General features: G+C 37.5%; 1 protein-coding gene across 1 annotated transcript in view; it reads left to right on the top strand.

Moving 5' to 3' along the window:
• The window catches only part of CD109 (CD109 molecule), a 76,992-nt gene extending 53,752 nt beyond the window's left edge, over positions 1-23,240 (top strand). The window contains exons 24-33 of the mRNA XM_029962831.1: positions 296-377; positions 1,650-1,878; positions 2,417-2,582; positions 3,696-3,886; positions 6,141-6,296; positions 6,382-6,447; positions 11,428-11,564; positions 15,623-15,779; positions 16,192-16,294; positions 18,711-23,240. Coding sequence (XP_029818691.1) covers positions 296-377; positions 1,650-1,878; positions 2,417-2,582; positions 3,696-3,886; positions 6,141-6,296; positions 6,382-6,447; positions 11,428-11,564; positions 15,623-15,779; positions 16,192-16,294; positions 18,711-18,901 — 1,478 coding nt within the window. The 3' untranslated portion in view covers positions 18,902-23,240. The remainder of the gene's footprint in view (positions 1-295; positions 378-1,649; positions 1,879-2,416; positions 2,583-3,695; positions 3,887-6,140; positions 6,297-6,381; positions 6,448-11,427; positions 11,565-15,622; positions 15,780-16,191; positions 16,295-18,710) is intronic.
• Positions 23,241-26,347: the final 3,107 nt, after the last annotated feature.

Below are 26,347 nucleotides of genomic sequence, written 5' to 3'. Positions count from 1 at the left end.
ACCGAGTATGTTGGGAGCATGTCTCTCTGCACCACTGTCATGTTTAGGTGACAGATGAAGAGCAGCAGGAGTTTATGGTTCTGCTTTTGTAGATGGATCCTTTGTGTTATTGCTGCCCCCTGTCTCATCATCTTCTACATGGCTTTGTGTGTTCCTGCATATTTGGGAATATTTTTAGGAAATACAAGCTTAAGTTCTGCCCTTCTCTGCCTTAGAAAGTGCCTTGCTTCACATCAGCAGTTTGTGCTGGAAACCGCATGAGTGTTCAATACCAGTCTCTACTTTTCCACTTCAGGCTACCAAAGAGAGCTGCTTTTCCAGAGGGATGATGGCTCTTTTAGTGCCTTTGGAAATGAAGATCCCTCTGGGAGCACATGGTAAGTAGTTCTGCCAGAATCATTGTGGAATTTTAGCATTTCAGATATTTTTCCTGTGTCTCAAAATTTTTTGTGAAGCTGGTAAAAATTTCCAGCCGTATTAGCCTTCTGCCTGGTTTTCATTAGGTGTTTAGGCCAACTCTAAAGTCTTTCTTGCTGGGTAACATACTGTCAAAGCCATTATTAGTGTAAAGCTTTTTAATTTTGCAAAAAAATGACTGATGTATTATTTTAACCAGGGGAATAGTTTGGTCTGAGAGTTTTTCTGTTGCTTTCCTGAAAGGAATGAAGGATAACAATTAAATTACTTATTCTTGCAGTTGACAGGAACCATTTAGGGCTATGTGATCATCACTGCTTCAAATAGATTTTCAGTTATCTCCATACAGGAAGCTGAAGACTGACTGAGACATTTCCTAGGGGGTGAATAGAGTTAGTAGCGATAAAAATTTGTCCTACTTACCTCTCTCACATTTCCTTTTATTGAGACTGTAAAAACAGCTGAAAAAGTCTTTTCAGGGCTGAGTTTTGCTCCAAGAAGCATGGAGACCCTAGTCATGGAAGCTAGATAGATAATGGAGACAGGTTCCAGCACTTTATTCAGCTAACTCATGTCAAGTTAGTTTAAATATGTATTTCAGTACATGCTTCTGACTTTAAATAGAACTATCCTCAGCCACTGACTGAAACACTGCTTCTGGAGTCACTGGGCATCTTTCATTGACATCAGAGGGGTTTGTCTTTGACTCAGTATGGATGAATTGGAAAATGAAGACAATTCATCTGTGCTAGCAACTCTAGTGCTTAAACAGTACAGTGACAGGTTACATGAATGCACATTTGGAAAGAAGGGAATCGAAGGATAACCTGAAATTATTAAAATAAAACAACAAAGATTGTTTCAAGGCTATCATTACAGGGATAATGATGGTAATTAATATCACACTCATTGCTTTGTAAACTGTAATATTTGCCTAGCAGCAGAAGGCAGGAGAGCAACATTTGAATAAAGATATACATGTGCTGGCAGACTTGGATTTTTGACACATAGCAGCTGCAGAAGGGGTGATCTTTAGGAACAAGAGCATATCTTCATTTTTGGTGGATTAAACTTAGTCTACTTGCTTATCTGGGTGAGGCATATATTTTTCTCTGTTTGGGAGGTGTGTGTAGAACACCTTATGCTTTATGGTATTCTTACATCATCTTAAACTGTAATAAAGCTGTAATACCTGGCTAATTTTGTCATATTTGGTGAACCTTTTCCCCAAGGTTATCAGCTTTTGTATTAAGATGTTTCCTTCAAGCTCGTCCGTTCATAGATATTGATGAAGATGTGCTCATGGATACAGCTAAATGGATTGTCCGTCATCAGAAATTAAATGGAGAGTTTCATGAGCCTGGGAAAGTGTTACACAGTGATCTTCAAGGAGGCACCAATAATCCAATTACTCTCACAGCTTACATCATGTCATCCCTCCTAGGGTTCCCAGATAAACAGGTATTGGAATTCATAAATATAATTCATAATTACAGGAAAAATTCATAAATTGTTGTAGTACCTAGCAAACACTTGGTAGTTTAAAGACATAGAGGGATAAGTGAACAGAGACAAAATGTAACCTTACTTTGTTAAACATCCCTTACCTACCCAAAGCGATGAAAAATTTTGCTGTTAAGCCCCTCAATTTTATGTGCCTTTGCAAAATCTAAAGGCAGTTATCAAGGCTTTTAGCAAGAATATTGCCATGGCTCTAGTCCAAGAACTTACAAAGATATTTATGGGAGGAACTAGTCTTAGAGACGTTAAGTCATTCCGGTTGATTTCATTGAAATTACTTGTGTTCATAAAAGGTGGTGCCAGATCAAAAAGCTTACCTTTGAGGTTTGTGTCTGTGACTCTGAAAGAGATTTTTCAGTATTTCTTGGTGGTTGTTTGGTGCTAGTAATTTTTCAGTTTCTGTACAAATTTTTCTTTTATATTTAAGTATTTCAATATATATTTTATTCACATTCTTCAACGTGATCTTCATTTCCAGCATGCTTATGCCATCAAGACTGCTACAAACTTTCTAGAAGATAAATTAGAAGAAGGTATTTCAGATAATTACACTTTGGCACTTGTGACGTATGCATTGTCCTGGGCAAAAAGTACAAAAGCGAAAGAAGCACTGAATATGCTGAATGAGAGAGCAGAACACCAAGGTATTGCACAACTATCTTACACAGTTCTATAGATGGATTTTTGTCAAATTTAAAAATACCTATCATATATTGACAGCTGCCTATAGAATTCAAGTCTGTTTTGGGTTTGATATAGAGAATAAGCTAAGAAGTTCCAAGACAGCTGTAATGAAAAGTGCCCATAAATGAATGACAACTCACAACAAAGCTTTCAGTCTCAGTTACCATGTTGCTGGTAGGAGAACCATGATGCTGTTGAAGAACATGACTTGTCAGTTTTCCTGTGTTATTATGCACACTTGTAAGATCAACCTGGTTAAAGAGAGATACTTGGATGAAATTAGCTATTCCGAAGTGGTTGGGAGAGATCAGGAGGGTATTGGGGGACAATTAGTTAAAATCAGTATTGAAATGGAGGTAAGGCATTGAACTTTCTGTAAGGCAGTACAGAGGTCTGTTGCACTTTCTCTGGGCACCCACCATCTCATTCTTTTTAACCTCTTTCAAGTTTAGCACAGCTGAATTTATTTTCCTAGTTTTGGGGAAGAATAGACTATATTGAGTATAAGAAATGAAAATTTTTGGCTCATAGTAGTAACTCACCTCTTGAAAAATTTGAAGGAATTAATGTTGTAGCCTGGTAACGGAGCCTCTTGAACGTCCCTCTGTGTTTACTGAGTTAGACCTTTTAGACAGTCACTTTTGGGAAGGGAAGAAGTCACTCTTTTGGGAAGGCTTCACTCAAGAACGAGTCTAGTGAGCAGCTCTGCTGCCTGAGGTGCCTTCTCTGGTCCTGAAGAGAAAGGAGCACTCAAACAGCAAGGTGGGGTTTTCGCTAGGGCTCCTTTATGTGAGTACTTTAGGCTGATAATGAAAGGATCAATGTAAAGTTCACTGAAATCAGTGGGAGTGACTATTTGGACTCCATCTTTTTTTGTATATAGATTCAGGCACTGCTGAGGAAGTGCTTAAGTCAGTCCTTTATGGGATACAGGCCTAAACATTAACACAATTTCATGCAACCTTGCTAGATCTTATATGTAAGCATTACTGAAGAGGACTCCCCTAAGTCTTTTGCAGAAATCCTAAGACTTCAGTCTGTGAATCTGAGGTTATTATTGGTTCTTTTTGCAGGTGAATTTCGTTTCTGGATAACACCTGCTTCTGAAATTTCTGACTCATGGCAGTCACGGTCCATTGATATTGAACTTGCAGCATATGCTCTGCTCTCTCACTTTCATCAAGACAGATTAGCAGAGGGGATCCCTATTATGAAATGGTTAAGTCATCAAAGAAATCACCTTGGGGGATTTTCATCTACTCAGGTAATATCTTACTGTAGGGGGCTTTGTTATACTTTCCTAAACAAGCAATGCATATTAAAAGAAAAAAAAAAGGAAAGGAAAAAAGGGACTATTTTTTACATAATAATTACTGAATTTTGTTTTGCTGTAACAGCCTTGGTTATGTACAAGCTTGCATTCTTTGTGATACTGGAATCTTAAACCTGGACTGCCAGTTTTAGTACTTTTGGCAAGTCTAAGAAAAAGACAGAGGGAGACCTTGTTATATAAAATATTAATAATAAAACATCTTAAATTAAGAAGCAGTGATACCCATAGAAAAGTATTCAAACATATTTTCCAAATAATATAATAAATATCCATGCTTACTTTCTTTCCAAGGAGAGAAACCTCTTTCTATTTTTCCATATGCAGGTCCTCAAACTCCTGAAACTAAGCCTTTAACTAAGGGGAGTAGGTTTTAGAGAAACAGCCTAGCCTAGTGCCTCTGTTGGCAGTTGGTCTTAACTCAGTAATTTACTTTGTCCTCATTATTGTGCAGATTTTTGATGGACTGTGAAATTTGGAAGATCTTCATTATCTCCAGGAGTTTTCCATGTTATTGAAGCCACATCTTGTAAGCGATGCTGGCATCCAAAAGAATTAGATAGTACTTTGGATTGCATTAGTTTAAACTAGCTTTTAAATTAGCTACAAATGCTGGTCACAGTGAAATGTCACATTTCATCCCTCTGCTTAGTACCAAACTGTACAGGCTATCCTTCATTATTTTCAAAAATTTGTTGGTATTAATCTGAGAGAAATGAGTTCTACTAAGAACCAGCCTGGTTTCCCTGAGGTATTAGGATTTTCCTCATGTGTTAATTCTTTCTTACTATTTGAAGAGGTTGTTCGAGGCACTGAATGAGTTGAAAAAGCTTTTCTCTCTTTTCTGGAAACCTTCTTTTTCCTGGAGAGTTTGCAAATTCAGCAATGTACCATTTACCTCTGAGGCTGAAATTAAGAATTTAATTTAATCCTTTTGTTCTTCCACACTCTAAACTGTTTTGATTTCAAAATTACTCTAGTGTCTCACTAGATACTTTTTTAAATTCGTAGAAATGACCCCATAGTTTTTGTCAACTTCTAAGATTACTTTAAAAAATATTCTTCCATGAATTTATTACATAAGAAACTTAATATATTGTTAAACAATAAGGGGGAAAGTAATCAGTTGCATGTGCAATGCTTTGTAAGTTAGAATATGATAATTCACTAGAATTTGTTTACGTGATATATCTTACTATGAATTTGTAATCAGTATATTTTGCTTTATAATGCCTTTAATGTTTGGACACAAATGTACATATTTCATATATATAGAGGAATACAATTAATACAAAAAATAGTACATACATGAATGTAGATTTAAATGATAGGGAGAAGTAACAAATTCTGCAAAGCCTGTGTTGCTGGGCAAGAGAGGCCTCTGAGTCTGACTTGAAACCATATGCCCTAACTTTTCAGGTTGTGTATTGTCATGCTGAGCTGTGCACCTCAGCTGTGAGTGTTGCCTGGTGAAGAGCCTTAGGTGTGCCTTCTGCTTTAGAGCAGCCAAGGAGAATATTTATCTTCTCTGTAGGTAGTTTGTAGCCCTCCTGATTTCCAGGTGTGTTTCTGAGAGTCATTTGAGTCTAGGATGTGGAAGAGCTCTAAAGTCACCTTCAGCAATGGCAGATAACATTTCTAGATATCTCGAACTCTCTCTGAATTTAGTGCAAGAAATATAAATGCAAAAAATATAATTGTAAAGACTTGGGAAAAGTGCTTCAAGGTATTCCTTGGTTTCTGAAACTTAGGTATATTTCTGCTTTTGAATGATTAAAAACATATTCTCCAACAAGATCTTATAGCTTCCTAGATCTATAATATAGATCAGAGATATATTCTTGTTTGTTTTTTTGTTCACTATTGTTGTAGTGTGTAATTCTGACTGTTGTGTCTATCAGCTTGTCAAGTCTTCCAGATACCTTGCACAAGAGGAAAACTTTCTTGGCTGGCTCGTATTTCATATCATATCAGAGCAGCTAACTTCTCATCCTGTGTTGCCATCTCTCTTCTGTGCTGGGACCTTCATTCCACAGGAATCCCAACAGAGATGTGGAGATGGTTGCATGAATACTCCAGCATAATCAACAAATGGATTGATGCAGGGATCATGAGCTCCCCAAGGCATGGCCTTTACACTGCACAGGCTTCTTCTATTTAATACCGAAGGATTTGTTTCTCTTGACAGGACACAGTGGTGGCTCTGCAAGCCTTGAGTCTATTTGCAGCTCTCACTACTGCAGGCAAAACAGAAATGGATATAAGAGTGACAGCACCTTCTTTGGAAATACCAGAAACATTTTCAATTGATACTCGAAACCGTTTTCTGCTCCAGAGCAAGGAGGTACTGTAGAAAATGAGGAATACTTTTGTAAAGTCTGCTGATTGAAAGTACTTTGGAAATACTGGTTTACTCATCTTTCTTTCAGATTGCCCCTGCACAATCAATGACACTTACAGTGTCAGCAGAAGGAATGGGATTTGCTGTCTTTCAGGTATGGAATGCAGTTATTCTTGCTAAAGGTATGCTCTCTTTAAGGAAAGTATAGTTTGGAAGCTTTATAAAACATGTTACTAGGAACAATCTCCTGAAATATCTTAAATCAGTACCAAAGCACTTTACTAATTGAGGAATTCTGTGAACTAAATATTGTGAATGGACGTATTCATGTGATTGTTTCTGACTGATGGCCTGGCCTTTTAAGTACTGCTGGCTGACTGACAGTTTTGGGACACTTCCATGGGTCGGGGCCATTAAAACATCTTTACTTATATTTAAACAAATTAAACTGAGATCAGTGTGTACTGTATTTAGAATTAACAAACCATAAATAGCCTTTTCAGCTGCCTACTCTTCTTTCATATCAGAGATTAGGTTTTTAAGAAATTTCCCCTCTAAGATTTTCCCTTATTTATGAGAAATACCATATCAGAAGAAGACAGTATTGGATCCATCTTGATATGGCGACTAGCAGGTTTCGCTTTTCTGCTACCCCGTCCGTGATAATGGGTTAGAACCACACAGGTGAAAGAGAAGGCCTTTGAAAAGCTACAAATAATGCAGAAATATTAATCTCTGAGCATGAGAGACTCATTTTATTGGAAGTGTATAAACTCATAATTGCAACTGTATTGCAAAACCAGGCAGAATTCCTACTAGACTCCTTCTAGTCATACTTGGGAAAACTGAACTAAGGCTGCCTTTAATCTTCTCAAAGTTTTATGCCAGGTCAGATTCCATCTCAAGTTCCTTCCAACCTGACCTTCACTTTAGTGTTCTTATGCATGTGGGAAACAAAAAAGTCTGGTGATGGTTGGTAAATATGCTTTGGGATAAAAGACCTTTTCAAAGAAACCTTCACGGCTGCCTATCATCAGTGATACACCTCATTCATTCACCACCAGTCTGCAAAACCCACAGGGCGGTAAATCATGACCCGTGTTTATTAATTCCCAGAAGTACAAACAAAGTTTACAGCAAAGTTGAAAAGTTTCAGGGGATAATTTAGCTTCAGTCTTGCAGGCCAAGATAGGACTGAACATCTCAGCAGGACTGCGTTCACATGTCTGTGGTTTCAGTGTGTGTGTGTGTTTGTATGGAATGTAACAAAGGGGGGGCTCCAGAACAGTTAAGAGTACTTAATCTTAAGTCATTATTGAGAAATGCTCCCTGATATTAAGTCAACTAATTTGTCAGACAAGCTGACCAAAAACTTTTCAGCAAATTGTTTCTTGCTGGAAGACACTGATTTGTTGAAATGAATACCTTTTATGGAAACACATTGGTTCCAATTATGTTATTGCCAGCCAGAAAATTTAAAATTCAAACCAGCATGCCTGGTGAAGACTGAGCAGAAGTCTTCCACCTTGAATAGTCAGTAGCTGACTGTGGTGGGAGGACTCCCTGGGGGTGTATAGCACCATGGTTTAAGTTCCTGGTTTGTTATATGAACATGGAAATGTGCTCCTGAATAACTGGTGTTCAGGAACCAAGGCGCAGATTACCTTCTTAATTTAGGTCACTCTGCTGTTACCTCTTTTCCTCAAGCTTTGAGTCAGAGATGCTGTGACTTGATTCAAAATATTGTGCTTAGCACCCCTGAGTAGCTCCTCCAAAACCTTATCTTTGCTGAGATCAGTTCTTTCCTTCTACTTTCTTTAGCAGGTTGGTATTCTAAAAAAAAGAACACTGAGGCCATTGAATGAGAATTCTCTTTTTCCCAAACACAAGCTATATCTGTGTCGAATTTAATAGATCAGATAGCATATGACATTGCAATCACAGGATAGGGCAAGAGGCAATAATTAGGGCATTATAAATATGTCATATTTTTTGAAACGTAGTGCAGTTAATATTGTCAACAACTGTTAGTCATAGAAGACTAGCTTTTAGTTTCTCTTCTTGGGCCTCTCAGCAGAACTGGCTGCAGCATGACAAGACTGGACCAGTTTTGCCTTTAGGTTCAGCAGTTGCTCTTTAAAGAGTTAAGAAATGCAGTTGCTCATTTTGTTGATTTAATGTTAGTTTCTGTATAACTGCCTTCTGTCCCCAAAGTAAGGGTGTATAAAGAAGAAGGCTTTAATTAAACTCTTCATTGTGAAAACCTTTTCCTTCATTGTCATGAGAAATCAGGAAAGGAAAGTCAGACCGTAACAGCGATAACTTATTCCTGTTCAGTATGTGGCTTCAGACATCCTACATTGGCAGTAAATTCCCATTCATTAGCTTTTTCTGGTAAAAGTTAAAACAGCTTTGTTTCTATGATGACAGATAGTTGAGGCGCTGCCAGCTTGTCTTTACCAAACTTTTTGCGTGCCTTTAACTGGCAGGCTTTCTAGATTGGCTTCATCCTTGGTACTGACTTCTCCTGTGGAGCAGTTGTACATGATAAATCTTCACCATTGCACCATGGTTGTCCTGAACGCCTGTACAGAATTGGCTCTGTACTCACACAGCATGCTAAATTCAGCAGTGTGGGCAGGGTAACAGGAATTGTGTGTGTAGATTGAAAAAAAGAACATAACTTTCATATCAAGAAGTGAGAGACAGCAGCAAAAGCAAAAATCAGAAATTAAAGACTCCTCTGTTTGCAAAGACCTGCTTGCCTATAACTGATTTGGTAACCTATAACTTGGACAACCACCTGTCATAGTTTTAAATTTGGACTGACAGTTCCATTTGTTGGCTGAAACTGTTGCAGAAGGACTGTAATTTTTCAAAAGCACTCTTCATTCCCTTTTTTTTTTAAGTGAAACAAAATGCATTTTGGGGTCTTGCAAGGGGAGTTATTTGAGCTGCTTTCAGCTTATTTTTCTACCAAAATCAAAGAATTAAAAATCACCCTACTATGTGTTTTATATGGATGACTGAGGGAAAAAGATAATGATTGTTGTCATGGCAGTCCAGTGCAGTTCCCACTGACTGGAAAAGGGGAAATATAACACCCATTTTTTAAACAGGAAAAAACTGTGGAACTACAGGCCAGTTGGTCTTGCTTTGGTGCCTGGCAAGATCATGGAGCAGATTCTCCTGGAAACTATGCTAAGGCACATTGGAAATAAGGCAGTGATTGGTGACAGCCAAAATGGCTTTACTAAGTGCTAACTGTGCCTGACAAATTTTTAGGCCTTCTGTGACAGGTTGATAGCATGTGACAGGTTGATGTCTGAGCAACAGACATCATCTACCTGGACTTGTGCAAAGGACTTTACGCTATCTTGCACATCCTGATCTCTAAACTGGAGAAAAATGGATTTGATGGATGGACCACTCAGTAGATAAGGGATTGGTGCAAAATCATGGAAGTCATCATTCTGTACACCTTTACTATGTCTGTCTTCCACCTTACTTGTTTATGGCTGAATTTCCATCTATTTTACCACTTCTTAAATGGTGAACAGATCAAGTAGTACCAGCAAAGCCCATTATTATGTACATAAAAATTCTGGTTTTTTTCAACTCTTAACAGTAAGTCTAGTCTTTACTACTGCAAATAAACTATCAGCAAACCTTATCACATCAGGTCGTTTATTGATATGTTTAGTACTGGTCACCAAGCACAGATTATTTTAGGACTTTGCTCCTTTCATGTATGAACATTTCTTCCCACTTTCTATTCTTGTCTTTTAACAGCACTTTATCCCTTGGCAGCTTCATTTCATTTCGTACCTTTGTTTAGTAAGCTTCCTAACCAGCTTCATGCCAGTGTAACATCCAGGTAGCTTATACTAGATAGAGCTGCATTATACATGTTTTTTTGTTTGATTCAGGTAGCTGGGGGGTTTATAGCAGCAGCCTAATCTCCAAGGTGTCATATTTACTCATTTGTCCACTAGTTTGACTCTTTATTATAGTTTTGACAGCATTTTTTGGTACAGATACTGAGTTTACTTGATATTCACAGCTTTTTAGACCTCCAGTACTGTTTTGAAAATTGCTGTCACATTTTTGATCCTCCAGTCTGGAACTAAGAGAGTTTTAAGGAAACACTGCAGTTAATGATTCAGCTGCTTATTTATCTCATCAAGTTCAATTCTGTAGTCAGTACACGATATTCTGTCATGGCTGATACCATGAGAGTACTCATTGTTTGCTTAATTTCAGCTTTGGTTTTTCTGCTTTGGCTGTTGGCATTGGTAGTTTTGTAGGATATAGAGGTCTGTTTTAAGAATTTCTGGTTTTACCACTCTTCTGCCATTGTTTCAAACTTCTTATGCATGTCTATACTAGAAAAATTGGAAGCTCTTCAAACTGTGTCTTAACAAATAAGCTTGTTTTATATTAATGTTACTGTCCTGCACTGGACATCCTGTCACACTTCCTTACTAGTCTTGCTTAGCAGAGCTTCTTGCTAAGCAGAAATGGTGAGAGCTCCGTCCTTGAGGTAGACCAAATCTGTAGCTTTGTCTTTGTACGGATGAACCAAATGAAACTATTTAACTGCAAGAAAGCTGTGGTGTTCTGAGTTTGGACTAATGTGCTATTACTCATCTGTTTTGAGTGTATCAATGCAGTGACATGAAGACTGAAGACATATTCTGTACATACGCTATGTATCTGCTCATGCTCTGCTTTTATGTACAGCCTGCCTCTTCTAACCCAGTCCCTGACCAACACCCTTTATTCATCCCAGTTCACACTGTCAGGAAGCAACTGCATACATTATAAACCAGCTACTAGGGAGAAAATTGATGGTTGTCCTAGAGCTCCCTTGTGTTTGCCTCAGTTGTGTCCTCCTAATTGCATTGGTTCTGCTGCATTATGAAGTGTTCAGAAAGGATATTTCTTTCTGAGAATTCCTATGGATCTCATGTATGCAGCTGTCAGATGTACGAGTCCGTGTGCAACTGTACAAGTCCATGTATCTTGTCACATGGGAACACTCCTCTGGTGTTATACTGTTAGAAACTTTGTATTGTAAGCACACTGGTTTACCTTACATATGTCATCTAATGTCTGTACTTGTAATCCGCAGCTCAATGTTATGTACAACACAAAACACACTGATCAGAGGCTCAGATATGTCCAAAAGCAAGAAGCCTTTGACTTGAATGTTGATGTAAAGGATGACAAAGATGATAAAAACCATTTGACCTTGAATGTGTGCACAAGGTAGGTAAATCAATTGGAGCATCTCATAGACATCTTTGTCTATACAACTTTTAGATTATTTTAAATGAACTAAATTATCCATTTGTTTGTCTGAATTTACTAAAATATAGGATGTAAATGTATCAATAAAGAGAATAAAAATTACTTTGTAAAAATGGCAATAGTTAAGAAGCAACTCGTAAGTCAATTTTTGCTGGCCAGGTGATTTTTTTTTTTTTACTGATAAGTGTAAAGATACTGGTGCCTTAAACATTAAGTATATGTGGAAAAGTCTGTGTGAAATATGACAAAAAACTCAGAGGCTTCTTTGGTACAAGTGCTTCCGAGCTATATGGAAGACTGTGTGTGGACTTGAAAATTGAACCAATGTCTTCCACATTCTGACTTATAGTAGCAAACCATGAAAATGGCCTATTACTCTTACCTTTCATGAAGAGAATCCTTTGCTTTTGATCCAGAATTAGATACTTGGCTCAGAACAATTTTGGGAGGAGTCAAAATCTGTATTTACATAGTGGTAAATTCAACTGTGGATGTGCATTATTGTGCAAGTAACTTTGTGGTCTTTCATTTACCAGTAGTTATGAATTTGGTAATAGAATACAATATAAGCATTATTGTAGGTTTGAAACAGGTTTTCCAGCCAGGCTAACTCTGTTCTTTCTACTGAATAAGGGGGAGGAGGATGAGGGATGTGGGGCTGTGTGTGTGCATCTGGGATGTTTCTTGTTTGGTAATCACCTACTAAGAACTGAGCTGAGATGCTTAAGTATCATCTCAGAGACCACAGAACAGCCACCAGATGTTACCTGAATAGAATTTGGATCAGATGAGAACAGGTGACATCGAACAGTCATATTGCATATTCCTAGGTCAGCCAGTCATTAAACCAAGTTGCTTCTTTGATGGCTTTGTGCCTCAATTTAACTTGCTTTATACATATATTTAAAAGGAATATATGAAGGTATTTGTCCTCTGACTGTTTCTTCAGTATGCATTTCCTCTTGTAGTTAAAGACCACTGCATATTTCATAGAAAACCCTATAGGACATTGTATCTCTCTATATATGTTTTTTTATCTTCTATCTTTTATTATCTACAAGAATGTTGAAATGATTACATTCTTTGTATTTAAGGATTTCATCTGTTTGTGAATACTTCCTCTTGAAACACTGTTTTCTCCTTGTGATGTTATAATGGGTTCTTTGTAAATGCAAGATTTGCAAAATACTACCTGATCCAGCATGATTACTCTGGCATTCCTTTCATCCACACCCTCTTTTTGCTGTTTATTTAAACTTTGAACACCATATGTCTAGAACTTCTTTTATGCTCTGATTACCACAAGGGAACTGTGAACTAGAGATGGAGCCTGTAGGTGACACCATCATACAAATAATCAGCTATAGAGAATGTCATTTCAGTACGGAGAATTGATTTAATCTGGGAAGTAGCCAGCAGGCATAAAGCCAGAGCTCTGTTTTTATCTGTCTGTGGTATCCAGTTCAGTGACACGGATGGTGGGCAGAGACACTAGAATACATGAGAGCTCTTGAAATAGAATGGGCTTGTTCTCTTTTAAAACTTTCTATGGAGCGTCGACAGCATTCTAAAGTCTAGCACAAACTCCTGACATGTAAAGGGCTTATATGCTGGGTCTGGAGTAAGTTTTTGAAGCAATCAGACTTTCCAAGACCTTTACTTCAAAAATACAGACAAGAAGTGCTCTGTCTCTCCAGGAAGGCTCTAGAATGATGACGATGCTCTAATTATAAAGTGTTCAAAGGATAGCAGGAAATCTAGTGACATTAAAAAAAACTTCCTCAAGAGACTATTTGGAACATTGTGATCCATCAGCTCTTATCATTGAAAGTGAACTGGTATAACTTCTAGTAAATCTGTTTCTATTCCTTAGTCTAAGACTTCATCTCTGGTTGCTTAACTTGATGGATCAGCCATCATCCTTTTCTACTTTTTTTCCCTATAAATTGTACCTAATATATGCCTTATTTATATTCCTGAATTAATTTAAAGTTGCTCTACTTATGATCTTTACAACATGATGTGGCTTTCTAATAGAGAAACCAAAGGAGGCAAATACAGAAAGATTGCTGAAATATCAACCAGTGAGTATGCATAGTCTAGCTGTGCATATGCATCTAGCTGTGGATATACATAGTTAGATACTGCAACTTCACAGTTTTTTAGTTTCTCTAATCTGTAGAATATCCACCTTCTTTCAACCAGCTTGATAGCGGTTGGCCGTGGTTGTCTCCACGGGGTATCACTTAAGACTGTGGAGCAGATGATGTCTCACTCAAATTGAAGTGGTTCTTAATTAGAGGAGCTAACTCACTGTCTGGGAAGCAAATACCTAGGGGGTGCCTATTCCTTTGCAGTCTTATTGCCTGCATACCTTTTCCAGACATGAGAAGCTGATCACTGATGTCTCTACTTACTCTCTTGTTTCTGCTTTCTGCCTACACTAGCTTGGTGTTGTTTTCTCCTCTTTACATCATCTCTGAAAGGGTCTTACCCGTATCTCATATTGCTGAAGAGCTGAAACATAAGATGCATCTGAAAACATGCTCAGTTTTCTTCAGGTACAAGCTTCAAGTCTTTCTTAGTGCTCATTCTTGCATGGTCAATTTTTTCCCTTTTTTAAGAGACCATGGAGTCGAAGAGACCCATGCCCAAGGCTACCTCTCTTCCTTGTTAAGACAACCAAATCCTCATAACTTATAAGCGTATATCTAAGTCACTCCTTGACAGTATCAAGCTGGTTTGGTTGCCTGTTGGTATTTTAGTAGCACCCCACGCTGGCTAGACAACACGGGTATTTTACTCTCCTCTTATTGGTAATTATGCAGAAATAATTACATCCAGTTCCAATTCAGTTATTTGTTTTCAATAGCAGCTACTTTGGCACAGCACATCATCCAACAGATGGTTTCATTTGTTTCTAATCTTATGAGCCAAGTGAAGTCAGCAGTTGTGCTGTGTTTCTTTCAAAGTTGTATCTGCATTGAATCAGCCATGCTGTCAGGCTGAACAGCATTACTTTGAAAGTAACTCTTCCCTCATTTTTTTTTTTATAAGCTATCCAACTCTACAGAGAAATAGTTTAATTACTTTCAGCTACTGTCAGGCTTTCAAAATGAGGATTGGAGACACTTCTATTTTAGTGTAACAATAATCATTTACCCTCCATGCTAAGGCAGGGGAAACTCTTCTGTCACCTACTTTATTTAAAGCAGTACCATCTTTTGCAGATATCACTTGTAGCAAGGAGCACCATAAAATTTTTCTACATGTGTTGTGCACCATGGTAGGTAAGGCTTGCTCAATAGAGCAAACCTTTTTAGTCCAGCATCTGATTTTCACATTGGAAGAAGATGTAATAATAAACATTATTCAGGAAAAATAAACTTAACTTATTAAATCTTTTTTTCAAATCTGGGTTAATAACATAGCTACGCATTTTAAAACTGAAACTTTGAAAAATAATCTGATAATGACTTTGTTAATGGAACCATCAATTGCTGTGAAGGAAATCTAAAAAGGTTTGGGAGACTTTTTTGTTGTATAGTTTCATCTCACCCTCCAAAATGAATAAAGGCGAAACAATGCATTCATAAGAGGAAATATGTGTATTTCAGTACAAGAATTCCTACAGCTTTTCTTAATTGCTTCTTTTGAAGCATGTGTAATTGCAATATTTCCTGTGTATTGTTGATGTAAACCTGCACTTATAGATGTCAAAAGAAAAATCCTCCTGTGTCAGTGTAGTCTCTCATATGACTCATGTACTGTAGTTTTGTCTGTGCTGAACCTGCTTTTGCATATGTGGTTGAAATTAACAGGCAAAATAATTGAGAAATGAAGTATTAGCTTGTTATAATTAGAAATTTTCTTGTCAGAGTTTTGTTCCATTTGTTTCCTAAGTATTCTTAAACATTATTACTTCTGTAGTTGAGATGTGAAGATCCAACACTGTCTTTGGAGAGTGGGCTACTGTATTTCTTCTAAAAGTTTCTTTGTCTCTGTGTTTTGAAAAGGTACTTTGGTTCAGGCACAGCTTCCCGTAGTGGTATGGTCCTCATGGAGGTTGGCTTACTCAGTGGTTTCTCTGTGTCACCAGATTTTGTTCCATTAGACAATACAGTTAAGAAGATGGAAAAAGACAATGGAAAAGTCAACCTATACTTAGACTCTGTAAGTTGAAAATAACAAAAAAATGTGTTTGTAGTGATGTTAATCTTGACTCAGACATTGTTTGGCTTAAATTTGGAAAGACATTATGATTGTATTCTTTGAGGAAATCAACATCTGCTATTCACATTGAATTAATAGTTCCACTTTTTTTTAGTGAGACTAATTGGATAGGTACCATTCAGTTGTATTTGTAAGGGGTTTCTAAATTAAGTCTCTTAAAAATAATGTATAAGAAGGCAGACATTTCAAGAAGGCTGGAGTTTGACTGAGATGACTACAAATAAGATAAGCATCTTTATATGCATCCTGACTCCAAGTCTTTAGAAAAGGACTACTGCTGAGCTAAAAGTCCTTACCTCTTCCGTGAAACCACCACCAGGGTTCTCAGGATATTTCTCTCCTGTTTTTCTAGCTAAATGCAACACAGGTTTGTGTGGATATTCCGTCTACAAGAGACTTCAAAGTGGCAAATATCCAAGATGCTTCAGTGACTGTGGTGGATTACTATGAACCTAGTAAGTGTCAGACATTTCAAACAGGACTTAGTGATTCAGAAGTTTAAAATAAAGGTTTTTTTATGAAAATAGAATAAATTTTATTGAAGAGAAAGCCACATTAAACTGAAGTTGACTTATTTTCATTAAAGTTCATCCTTTTTGGACATTGACATGCCCAATTTCTTAACAAATAGTGTTTTCCCATATATATTTTTATTGTCCTAATGGGTTGGTTCCTCAGCTGGTGTGAGTTGTCATAACTTAGTTGTCAGCTGATATAAATTGGCTTCAGTTTGGCCCAGTGTGTTCCCAAAGTTACCAAAATGAAGCAGGAACTTCACTGTAGTTCACTTATCAAGTTAAAGATTCTCTCTCAAGTAGCTTTACCATCTGTTTCATGCTCAAACTAAGAATCCTTCACTGGAGAAAATGCCAGTGTTTTGGTTTCTATAGCTATCTAATAAAGATGTATGTTGGAAGAACAGTTTCAAAGTTTTTTGTTTGTCTGTTTGTTTGTTTTTTGTGTGTAGAGTGTGTGTTTTGGAGAAAGGGAAAGATGTATGAAATTCTTGGGTAAAATGAATAGCAAAGAAAGATTACAAACTGCTGCAGAAGATATTAGGTTTTCATTACACCAACCAGTTGGAACATTGTTAAGGATTTGGGCTTGTTTTGAGATAAGGCATAAAAAAGTTGTATAGGCAATTTTTTTCATGTTAGTTTGTTTTAGCACAATACAAAAGACAACCAAATATGCTATGAAGTGTGCTACTGTAGCTAGGTGAAGATTGCATTTATTCTATGTAGGCTGAAATGCTTGTTCAATCACAGAATTTTAAAGCAAAATGGGAAATTAGTGAATGTAACTACACAGTCCATTAAAGTAGAGCATGTTTTAAGGCCTGATGTGGCTTAAAGAATTACATCAAGTTTTTATTTGAAACAAACACATAACACTTAGCGTCCATGGCCAAAATTAAATTCCACATACTTCAGTTCCTAGGAGAAGCGCTCAGGACCTAATCGGTTAGAAAAACACCATTAGATAGGCTAATGAATATGTGTATTACAAAGTTACATATAAATGCACATGTGAAATATTTTTATTATATTTAAATAACTGTGGTCCATAAATTCTCAATTAATTAACTAATACAAATTTAAATATATTAATTAATATCTGTGAGAACAAAAACTTGCATGACATAATCAGTGCTGAAATAGAAAGCTTTGACTTCAAGGAAGTTATTTATTTCAAATATTATTTTACAAGATACCATTCTTATTACTATATACCATAGACATATTATTGGTTAACATATATACATATCTCATGATTCTGAGTTCTCCTGAGAGAACTCCTTCCTACCTAATACAGGAATTTGCTTTTATTTTATTTTAATGATTTTCCATCACTGTTGTTGGTGACCCAAGTTGTGGGACTATATTTTATGTGATTAGTGACAGTCAGATTCATGTCATATTCAGAGTTAGGAGATGTCTAAGGAGCTCTCATGCTCTGGCATTTATCAAAAATATGATGTCAGTGTGGCAGTAGTACAACTGTCATGGGTATAAGAGCTGGCTTGGATGCCAGTACAGCAGTATTCTCTTACCTGACAGTTTAGAACTAGTTTGTTTTTACTGTTTGGAAAGCATTTGGGCTCATAAAGCTGTATATTTTATTATATTTTTTTAGTATTTTGAGGCTTGAAATGAAACTGAATATAATTTCAGTTTAAAAATACTACTAATAAAAAAAGAAATTGCAAGGTCCCTAGCTGGAATGAAAACCTTCAAAAAAAAAAACAACAAAACAAACCACCACACTAGGGGAAAAAAACTTTGCAAAAGCTTGTTCTGTGAGCAATTACCATGCATTGATGTTTTTGAAATGAATATGATTTTTCAGACTTCTAATCTGTTTGGCTCTGTAGCAACCCTTCAGTGAATGGGAGAGTAAAGTACAGGAGCAGGAGCTAGGGCAGGTAAGCAGTCCCAGATTCAGGAAGCTCAAGCTCCCAAATATGATAGAAAGAGAAACCATCAGTAATGAGAGACCTAGCTCTTAAATGTTATAGCCAATAACCTGACAGGTAAAGCATCCAAATTCCTTTGTCATGTAGTTAGGGACAAAATTCCTTTCAAAATGTTTGACTGAGGTTTGTGGACAGATTGGGTCTAACAGTTGAGATTGAGTCAATGAAAGTGTACATTTCAACAAGCATTTCCCTGAATATATTGATATATCCTGGGTGAAGAAAAATGATTAATGTCTATGCTTAAATACTAATTCTGGGAAGTATTTTGCGGTGTACGATGAGGTCTGCATCAGAGTTCAGTGCATCCTTTAAAAATGGTTTCTTTGTGAAGCTAGTTTGTTGGTCAGTTCTGAGAAGTTCATTAATTAATGTTAACTAACTTTTTTGAACAGGGAGAAGAGCAGTGAGGAGCTACAACTCAGAAGTAATGCAAAGTGTAACCTCTTGTGACTTTTGTGAAAGGGATTGCAGTCTTTGCCACCGAGATGGTTCTCCAGCCTTGCTTCAGCACTCTTCGTTGGCCTCCTTGTTCTGTGTGCTGTTTGTCCTTCATGTAAACTTGCTGTGCAGTTGGGTGCTGTAAAAGGAAACATATTGTTTCACATCTAAGGTTTCCATAAATTATCCAAAGAAAATTTTATGTTCAGATACCAGCCCATCTTCAGTGATTACTGTGACCAAACTCCTGCTGTGTTCAGGGAGAACTGGGCTGGCCCATATGGTAAATTTCTGGCTGTGCCAGAAAACTTCTTTAAATGTCTGCTGGAAAAACTTTGTTAGTTTCATACTGAAGTTATTTTCTGAAGAAGCACAGAGTTACTGAGAAAGCAGATTGAGAAAAAATAAACTTAGCTCCATATTCCCACTTCAATTTTACCCCAGCTTTCAACTGTGCTTGTTTTTTAGGGGTGTATGTTAGTTTACTTCACTTTTCTGAAACACTATCTGCTTCTCCACTGGAGTGTTGGTAAGCAGAGCAATGGGAGCTTGGTACCAGAACTCACTTTGTTCTGTTATGAAGATATGACACTTAATACTGAATTTCACTGTGTGCTCTAATAGGGAATAATATGAAAAAAAAAAGAAGCCGACTTCAGAGCAGATCCAAGAGCCAAAAAGTGCTGCATCTACAAACTGCTGAATGCTCCAGAAAGTTGTCAGTTTCCTTTTTTCTTTGTTTTATCATTACAGAGAAGGTAGGCAGATTTTTTGCCAATTCATAAGCTAATCATGCTTGAAAATAAGGCCTCAGGATGTTCTCATGCATTTTACTCTGAAAGGGTTTTACTGTAAATGCATCAAAGATACAGACTTCATTTTTCCAGAATTATTCAAATCCAAACCTAATTGTCTTTCCATATGAGAATGCTGGTGTCAGCTGGTGTATATTTATGGCCAACTGGAGTAAGGTTACCTTGAACCTTTTCTGGTTTTGGGAAGTCTTCTAGTAATGGCACTCTGGGGCATCATTTTTGTCTTGCATTTGCAGTGTCATCTTGTCAACAGTTTAAGGGGGATGACCCCAAACAGCTGTTTACAGCTCTCAGTGCCATGTGAGTTGGTGGCCCTGGATGCCATCTGTGCACCCTGCTGTTGGTTGGTGGAAGAGGCTTTTAGGAGGCATGGACTGCGCATGTATTCAGTCCAGCAAAACGACACACAGGCTTGCTTAACTTGAAGCACATCCTTGTATGCTTAAGTGCTTTGCTTAAGTGGGATGGAGGAGAAGGATGGTGAGAAGCAGCAGGCACTTTTACAACCTAAACCTGCTTTTCGCACGTGGGGAGAATTAAAGGTCTGTACGAATGTGCAAACGTGGGCTTCAGAGCTTATTGCTGCTGAGTGAGTGTATGAGCGTGTTCCTTGTCTGGCAGCCAATTTATCCTTCTTGAACACTGCCTGTGACATCTAATGCTTATTTCTTTTTAATAAGAAAGCCAAGCTGATAACACTCACAGTTACTAAAATGAAGTTAATAGCTGTATGCCAGCTAACAGAGGTAGAAATTATGAGACTATTGATTCCCTTTCTTTCATATCTTTTTGAGACGGAGTGTGTATTTGTGCACATGTAATAATATGGCAGACACTTTCCTTGAGTAATTTTTATTCAAGTTTTGCTTCTGCTTAAAATGTATGTTTTTGTATTTATGCTCATCTATACTGTTGTTCACAATGGAAATTTTGTGTAGTAGCATGGGAAGAGGCCTGAACTTCCTGAACTGGGAGTGCCTTCTAATACTGATGTATAGAGTTTTAACTGCAGAACTAGTTTAGATGGGGTTATTTGTTTTATTTCAACTATATTTAGAATTTACAATGTTTTTCACAAATTTGGGGTTCTGTTCTGTTTCTCTGGCAGAGCTTAAGCCTGGTTCTTTGTAGTCAGTTCACTCTTTTCACTTGTTCTTGGTACGCTTTGGATCTAGCCCCTTGAAGAGTTAAATAGTGCCTTAACAGAGCATCTGTGCTGCTCTGACCCACATTAAGTAATACTGTATTTATTGAAACTGCTTAGTTCAGTAGGATGCACGGTCTGACCCTCAGTAAGCCATGCCCTTGGTTACATGGGTCCAAAGCTACAAGAAACCAAGATACAAACTGAAACACATCTCTGCATCACAAATTCTTTACTCATTTATGGGAGCATAGGTTGAATTGTGCCGAGTGTAAGATTTGGAAAACGTTCAGTCTCTAAACTGGGATGTTTTGCTGTGGGTTTGATTTCTTGGTGACCTATGAAAGCTGGTCTCTTGTCTTTGGGGACAGCAGTGTTGACATGTCATTTGCCTCTTTTTAATATAAGTTCAAGAATGCAAAGCTCACATACTTTCAGGTTTTACTATGTGTAGTGCTTCTAAAAGGGACATTGATACCTGGTTGATATTAGGATAAAGAGGCTCATTTTCTAGACACGATGTACTGGAGATAAATTACTCCTTTGCAGTAGATAGTAAGAAGAAATTAGTTCTATTTAGCATGTAGTCCCATCTTCCTGATTTCCTTCAAGAAAAACAAATTTAAACTGCTTAGCTGAGTCTCGGACAGTGCAGCTTTTACTAGTATTCCCTTACATTTGTTTTTGAGACAAACAACACATGTTTTTAAATTACTTTTGGCTGCCTTGCACACCACATAAAAACACATCAGTCATAATACACTATATCAGGGAAATTGTTGGACTCAGAGAAAAAACATCCTCTTTTATTTTACTTTTTTCTATACAGCAGGCATATCATTACAGACATCCAAATCTGCCTCTGTACCAAGCTATTTTAAAGGAACAGTGTACATTGTATAACTTTAAACAAATGTTTGCAACAGGTGGCCTATAACATTCCTGCATCAGTGCCTTCAATCACTTTGCAGCTGTGGCTGGTGCTTTGAATGAGTTGCAGAGGATAAAATTTGTAATGTGTGTTGGCAGTGAAGGGAACAGTGGACAGGGAATATTATGGGAAATAGTGACTTTTCTTTTGTTTTCCTCATCATTTTGGGGGAACTTTTACACAAACGCTCAGTGTGTATATGACCCCCACTGTAACGTCAGTTTTTGATGTTAGAGGGGCTTGTTCCCACTGAAGTTAATAGGAAATCTTTTAGCAAAAAATCTTTTAGAACTCTTTAGCACAAGGTCTCTCAGGAGCGTTAAGGAGTGGTGCTAAAAGCAGTCAGGAAAAGGTATTTTGTGATGGAGTCTTCATGTTGCGTTGCATGAGCATTTCTGTGTGATTGCTATTTCTTTGAAACCTGAGTGTTCTCTGGTACTATGCTTTTCAGCCACATGGTGTCAATGGGTATGGTGCGTCCAGGGCCATTAATACACTATCGAGTCAGTAAGAAATATTCATTTACTTCGGATGGAGTCTAGGAAAAAAACATAGTGCATTTTAAAGGTCCCCCCAAAAATTCTACCTTTGCTGTCATCCATGATCTTAGTTGAGGTTTTCTCTGTAGGTTTCAAGGTGGGTGTCATCTAGAAATCTTCTATCCTAAATGACGTTTTTCAGAATAGGGTATGAGTGCTGCCTAACAGCTTTAGAGCACCTCAGAGTCTGCATGCTGGGCCAGCTTGATGGCTGGTTTGGTTCTCAGCATAGCACTGCTGTAGAATTGTTTAGGTTGGAAAAGACCTTTAAGATCATTGAGTCCAACTGTTAACCCAGCACTGCCAAGTTCACCACTAAACCCTCTCTCCAAGTGACACATCTACACATCTTCTAAATACCTCCAGTGATGGTGAAACCACCACTTCCCTGGGCAACCTGTTCCAATGCTTAATAGTGCTTTTGGTGAAGAAATTTTTCCTAATATCCAAAATAAACCTCCCTGGCACAACTTGTATCAAACACAAGAAGTGCAGATATTTCCCAGTTTGCTTCCATACCACATGCTCCCATTTACTTCACAAGCAGGAGCCTGTGGCTTGTGGACATCAATGGCATGTGATAAAAGGCAGAATTGGCCGTACTGGTACAGGAGAAACATGAGAGCCAAAGTCCAATGTTCACAGAATCATGGAATGTTAAGGAGTTGGAATGGACTCTAAAGATCATCTAGTCCCAACCCTCCCTGCTGTGGGTAGCAGACCAGGTTGCTCAAGACCTCATCCAACCTAGCCTTGAGCACTGCCAGGGTTGGGGCATCCTCAGCCTCCCTGGGCAACGTGTTCCAGGGTCTCACCACTCACAGAGTAAAAAATGTCTTCCTAATATCTAACATAAATTTCTCTTCTTTCAGTTTATACCCATTATTCCTTGTCCTGTCATTAACATTCCTGATAGAGTCCCTCCTCTGGCTGCCCTGTAGGCCCCTTTCAGACACTGGAAGGTTGCTATGAGGTCTCCATGCAACCTTCTCTTCTCCAGGTTGAACAGCCCCACCTTTCTCAGCCTCTCTTCATGGGGTGGATGCTCCAGTACTCTTATCAACTTCATGGCCCTCCTCTGGACTTGCTCCAGCAGTTCCATGTCCTTCTTATAATGTGCGCCTCTCTTTTGTCTTGAAAGTTGCTGTTGAAAGTCAAGCCTAAGATGCAAAAATTGGTTTTATTCAGTTTCCAAAATATTATCCTAGCAATATTTCTCCAAAAGTGATGTTCAAGTTGATATGAATATTGAAAATATTTGGTTTAAGTTGGTTCGTGTAGAAAGCATATGCATATACAAAATCACTATAGGCTGCAGTGTGCTACAGTGTGCAGTGTATGTGCAATTAAACTCAAGATTTCCACAAAGTGCCCAAACCAACAACATTGTGTGATGTTAGATTTTTTAAAATACAGTTAGGTTTTTAGGAAAGAATATATTAGAACTAGTGCCTGATGGCATAATTTTTCTATCTCAAACACAGATTATTCAGTTTTAATTCTAATGAACAATAATATTTTTGTTACAACCTTTCTTCTTCTACCATAAATCTTTATGCAGTGAACCATCTCTTTGTGATTTGAAGATTTTGAAATTAGACATTCTGACTAGTAATTTATGTCAAAAATATAACAGCAGTTATGTCTCCTTTTCCCCATATCAAAATATTTCACTTCCATGTCGTTTGTCATTCGGGTTGTTGTATTTTTGTGTGCCATATGGAAATACCATTGCACTAATGCTATTCTAGACAATAAAGGCTGACTGTGCTGTATTAGATCAATCCAGTGACTATTTTTCCTATGAATAGCTTGTTTCCAGATGCATATGAGCATTAACTCCTTACATACTGCTTTTGAGTCACCAGAACTCCAGTGTAAGATTTATCTTTAAAAATCACACATTTTATTTCAGTGTTTCTTACTGGTTACCCAAAAACTTCATCAGCCTTGCTTAGATCTTATGATGTTATATTATGAACTAGGTTTTTTTTGTTATGGGTTTTTGTATTGTTAGGTTATGTGGAGTACTAAATACAAGGAAGGAAATATAAAATTGCTGGCTCACAGGAAGTATATAAGCAGGTATAATGTACCATACATTAGCTGTCCCACTGAATAGCACATCTCTTCTTTTTTCTATATCAGGCCTTAAGCAATTTAAACTAGAATTTTTGGCTGCCTTTAGACATGGTCAGATACCCATTTTGGTGTAGGGTAGGTTCATCATACACATTTCCACTTTTGATCAAATCAAAAATGGTAGAAAAATAATGCTTTTATGAGCTGTTTTGAACAAACAGAGGTGAATTAACATGCCAGCTATGCAAATCGCTTCTGTCTTTTCAAATAATAAATGCTAAGGAACTAGACTGTTTTAAAGGATTTTGGAAAATTGTAATTGGTTTATTTTCCTCAAATAAAGTTTGCAATAGCTATTTTTAAATTCTATTAAAGATGACTTTTAATAATATATGTCTGTTGTTTGCTTGTTTAACAGTACAGCTACTTGTACTAGATCACATTTTCTGTACACTGTTAACCACTGCCCATCCTCATCACTTCTTAGGGGCTGTCTTGCCTGTGTTTTAAAGCTCACAATTTAATAATAGAAGTAAAATAAAAATAAAATAAAGTGGTACAACAGTGGTTTCCATGGTCAGACTGTGAACAATGAACCTGTGGGTCATTGTTTGTGACTTATAACTAGGGTCACCTCATTTTTAAAAGTATATTATTTTGTTAACATGAAGTTATCAGAAGATTTGCTCATATCTATAACAGAGGTAGTATAACTAGTCTTATGTGATGAACTCAGTTTGGGTAGGCCCCTTGTGGTCATGGAGAACCTCAGGAACTATACTGTTTGGTGAACAGGAGCAAATCTTTCAGATACAGAGCTTACTGCTAAGAGAGAAAAGCTCACATGTCGAGATAAAGACACATGGGAGAAGGGCACAATAGGAAGGAAAAAAGAGAAAAAGCAAGGGATGCAAAGGCATCACTGACCACGTTCCACCAGGAGACCAATGTCCAACCAGTCTCTGAGTAACAGCTGCTTTGGAAAGTACCTCCAGTTTTAATGCTGAGCATGACATTAATATCGTATGGAACATCCATTTGGTCAATTTGGATCAACTGTCCCAGCTATGTCCCCTCCAAAACTCTTGCTCACCCCCAGCCTACGTGCTAGGAGGACAGAGTGAGGAACGAAGAAGGCTTGGACACAGCTAAAACATTGGCATGTTATTTACACTATTTTGGTCACAAAGCTGAAATGCAGCACCATTTGGGCTACTGTGAAGGGAATTACCTCCAGCAGAGTCAAATCAGTTCACCTGCAAACCCCTCCAGCAGGTCTCCTTTGCTGTGATTTCACATGCAATGCTGTGTGTGAGCGTTGACAAGCCTTGTGCTCCCATGGATCTGAGCTCTGTTGCAGTGACCAACATCATGCAGTTTCTTGGGTCTTTTCAATGGATCTGTCTGTTGTTGTCTCTTCCCTTCTAGTGAGATTTTAACTCTCTTGCCATCTAGCTAAAGCCTGCTTTTTCCTACATTGGTATAAGTTTGTTGCAATAGGGTCTCTTGTATATTCAAATAATATCTTTTTATGGGGAAAGGCAGTAAGCCTAGGAGTATAAATATGGAAATATTTTGATAGAATTTAAAATACCTCAATTGTACAAATGAAGACTCCACTGAAGTAAAATTACTGTTTCAGTAGGTTTTTATTGGGTTTTTTACTGAAAAAAATCCCATTCTATAATTTGTTTTGCTCTCCTAGAGCTGTCCCTGCAATCCCCAGACCTTGAGAAAACACACCCATTTCTATATGGCAGCAGATGATAAAAGATACAGAATGTTTCAGTATTGTTTCTTCCTTCACTCCTCTTGTATGTGTAAGTGTTTTAAGACTGCAGGTTCGTGGGTTTATATTCTTTTGCCCAGTAAAAGAAGATAATAAAGCTATACAAATACTCTGCTTCATCTGACTGCCATATGTTTTAGTTCTATGTTCTAATTCTTAACATATAACTTATGCTGATGTCCCTTTAATAGAAAAGCACTTTCCAAAGTGGAAGATAGTTTAATGTTCTGTTCTTTAAAAATATTTTTCCTTATACTCAAGACATTTGCCTGATGGTTGTCATTTGTTCAT

The sequence above is a fragment of the Manacus vitellinus genome, unplaced genomic scaffold (assembly GCF_001715985.3).
Source record: "Manacus vitellinus isolate BGI_N305 unplaced genomic scaffold, ASM171598v3 scaffold_4_pilon, whole genome shotgun sequence".
NCBI lineage: Eukaryota > Metazoa > Chordata > Aves > Passeriformes > Pipridae > Manacus > Manacus vitellinus.
Note: the sequence above shows the minus strand (reverse complement) of the source record. Positions and strands in the feature narration are given on the sequence as shown.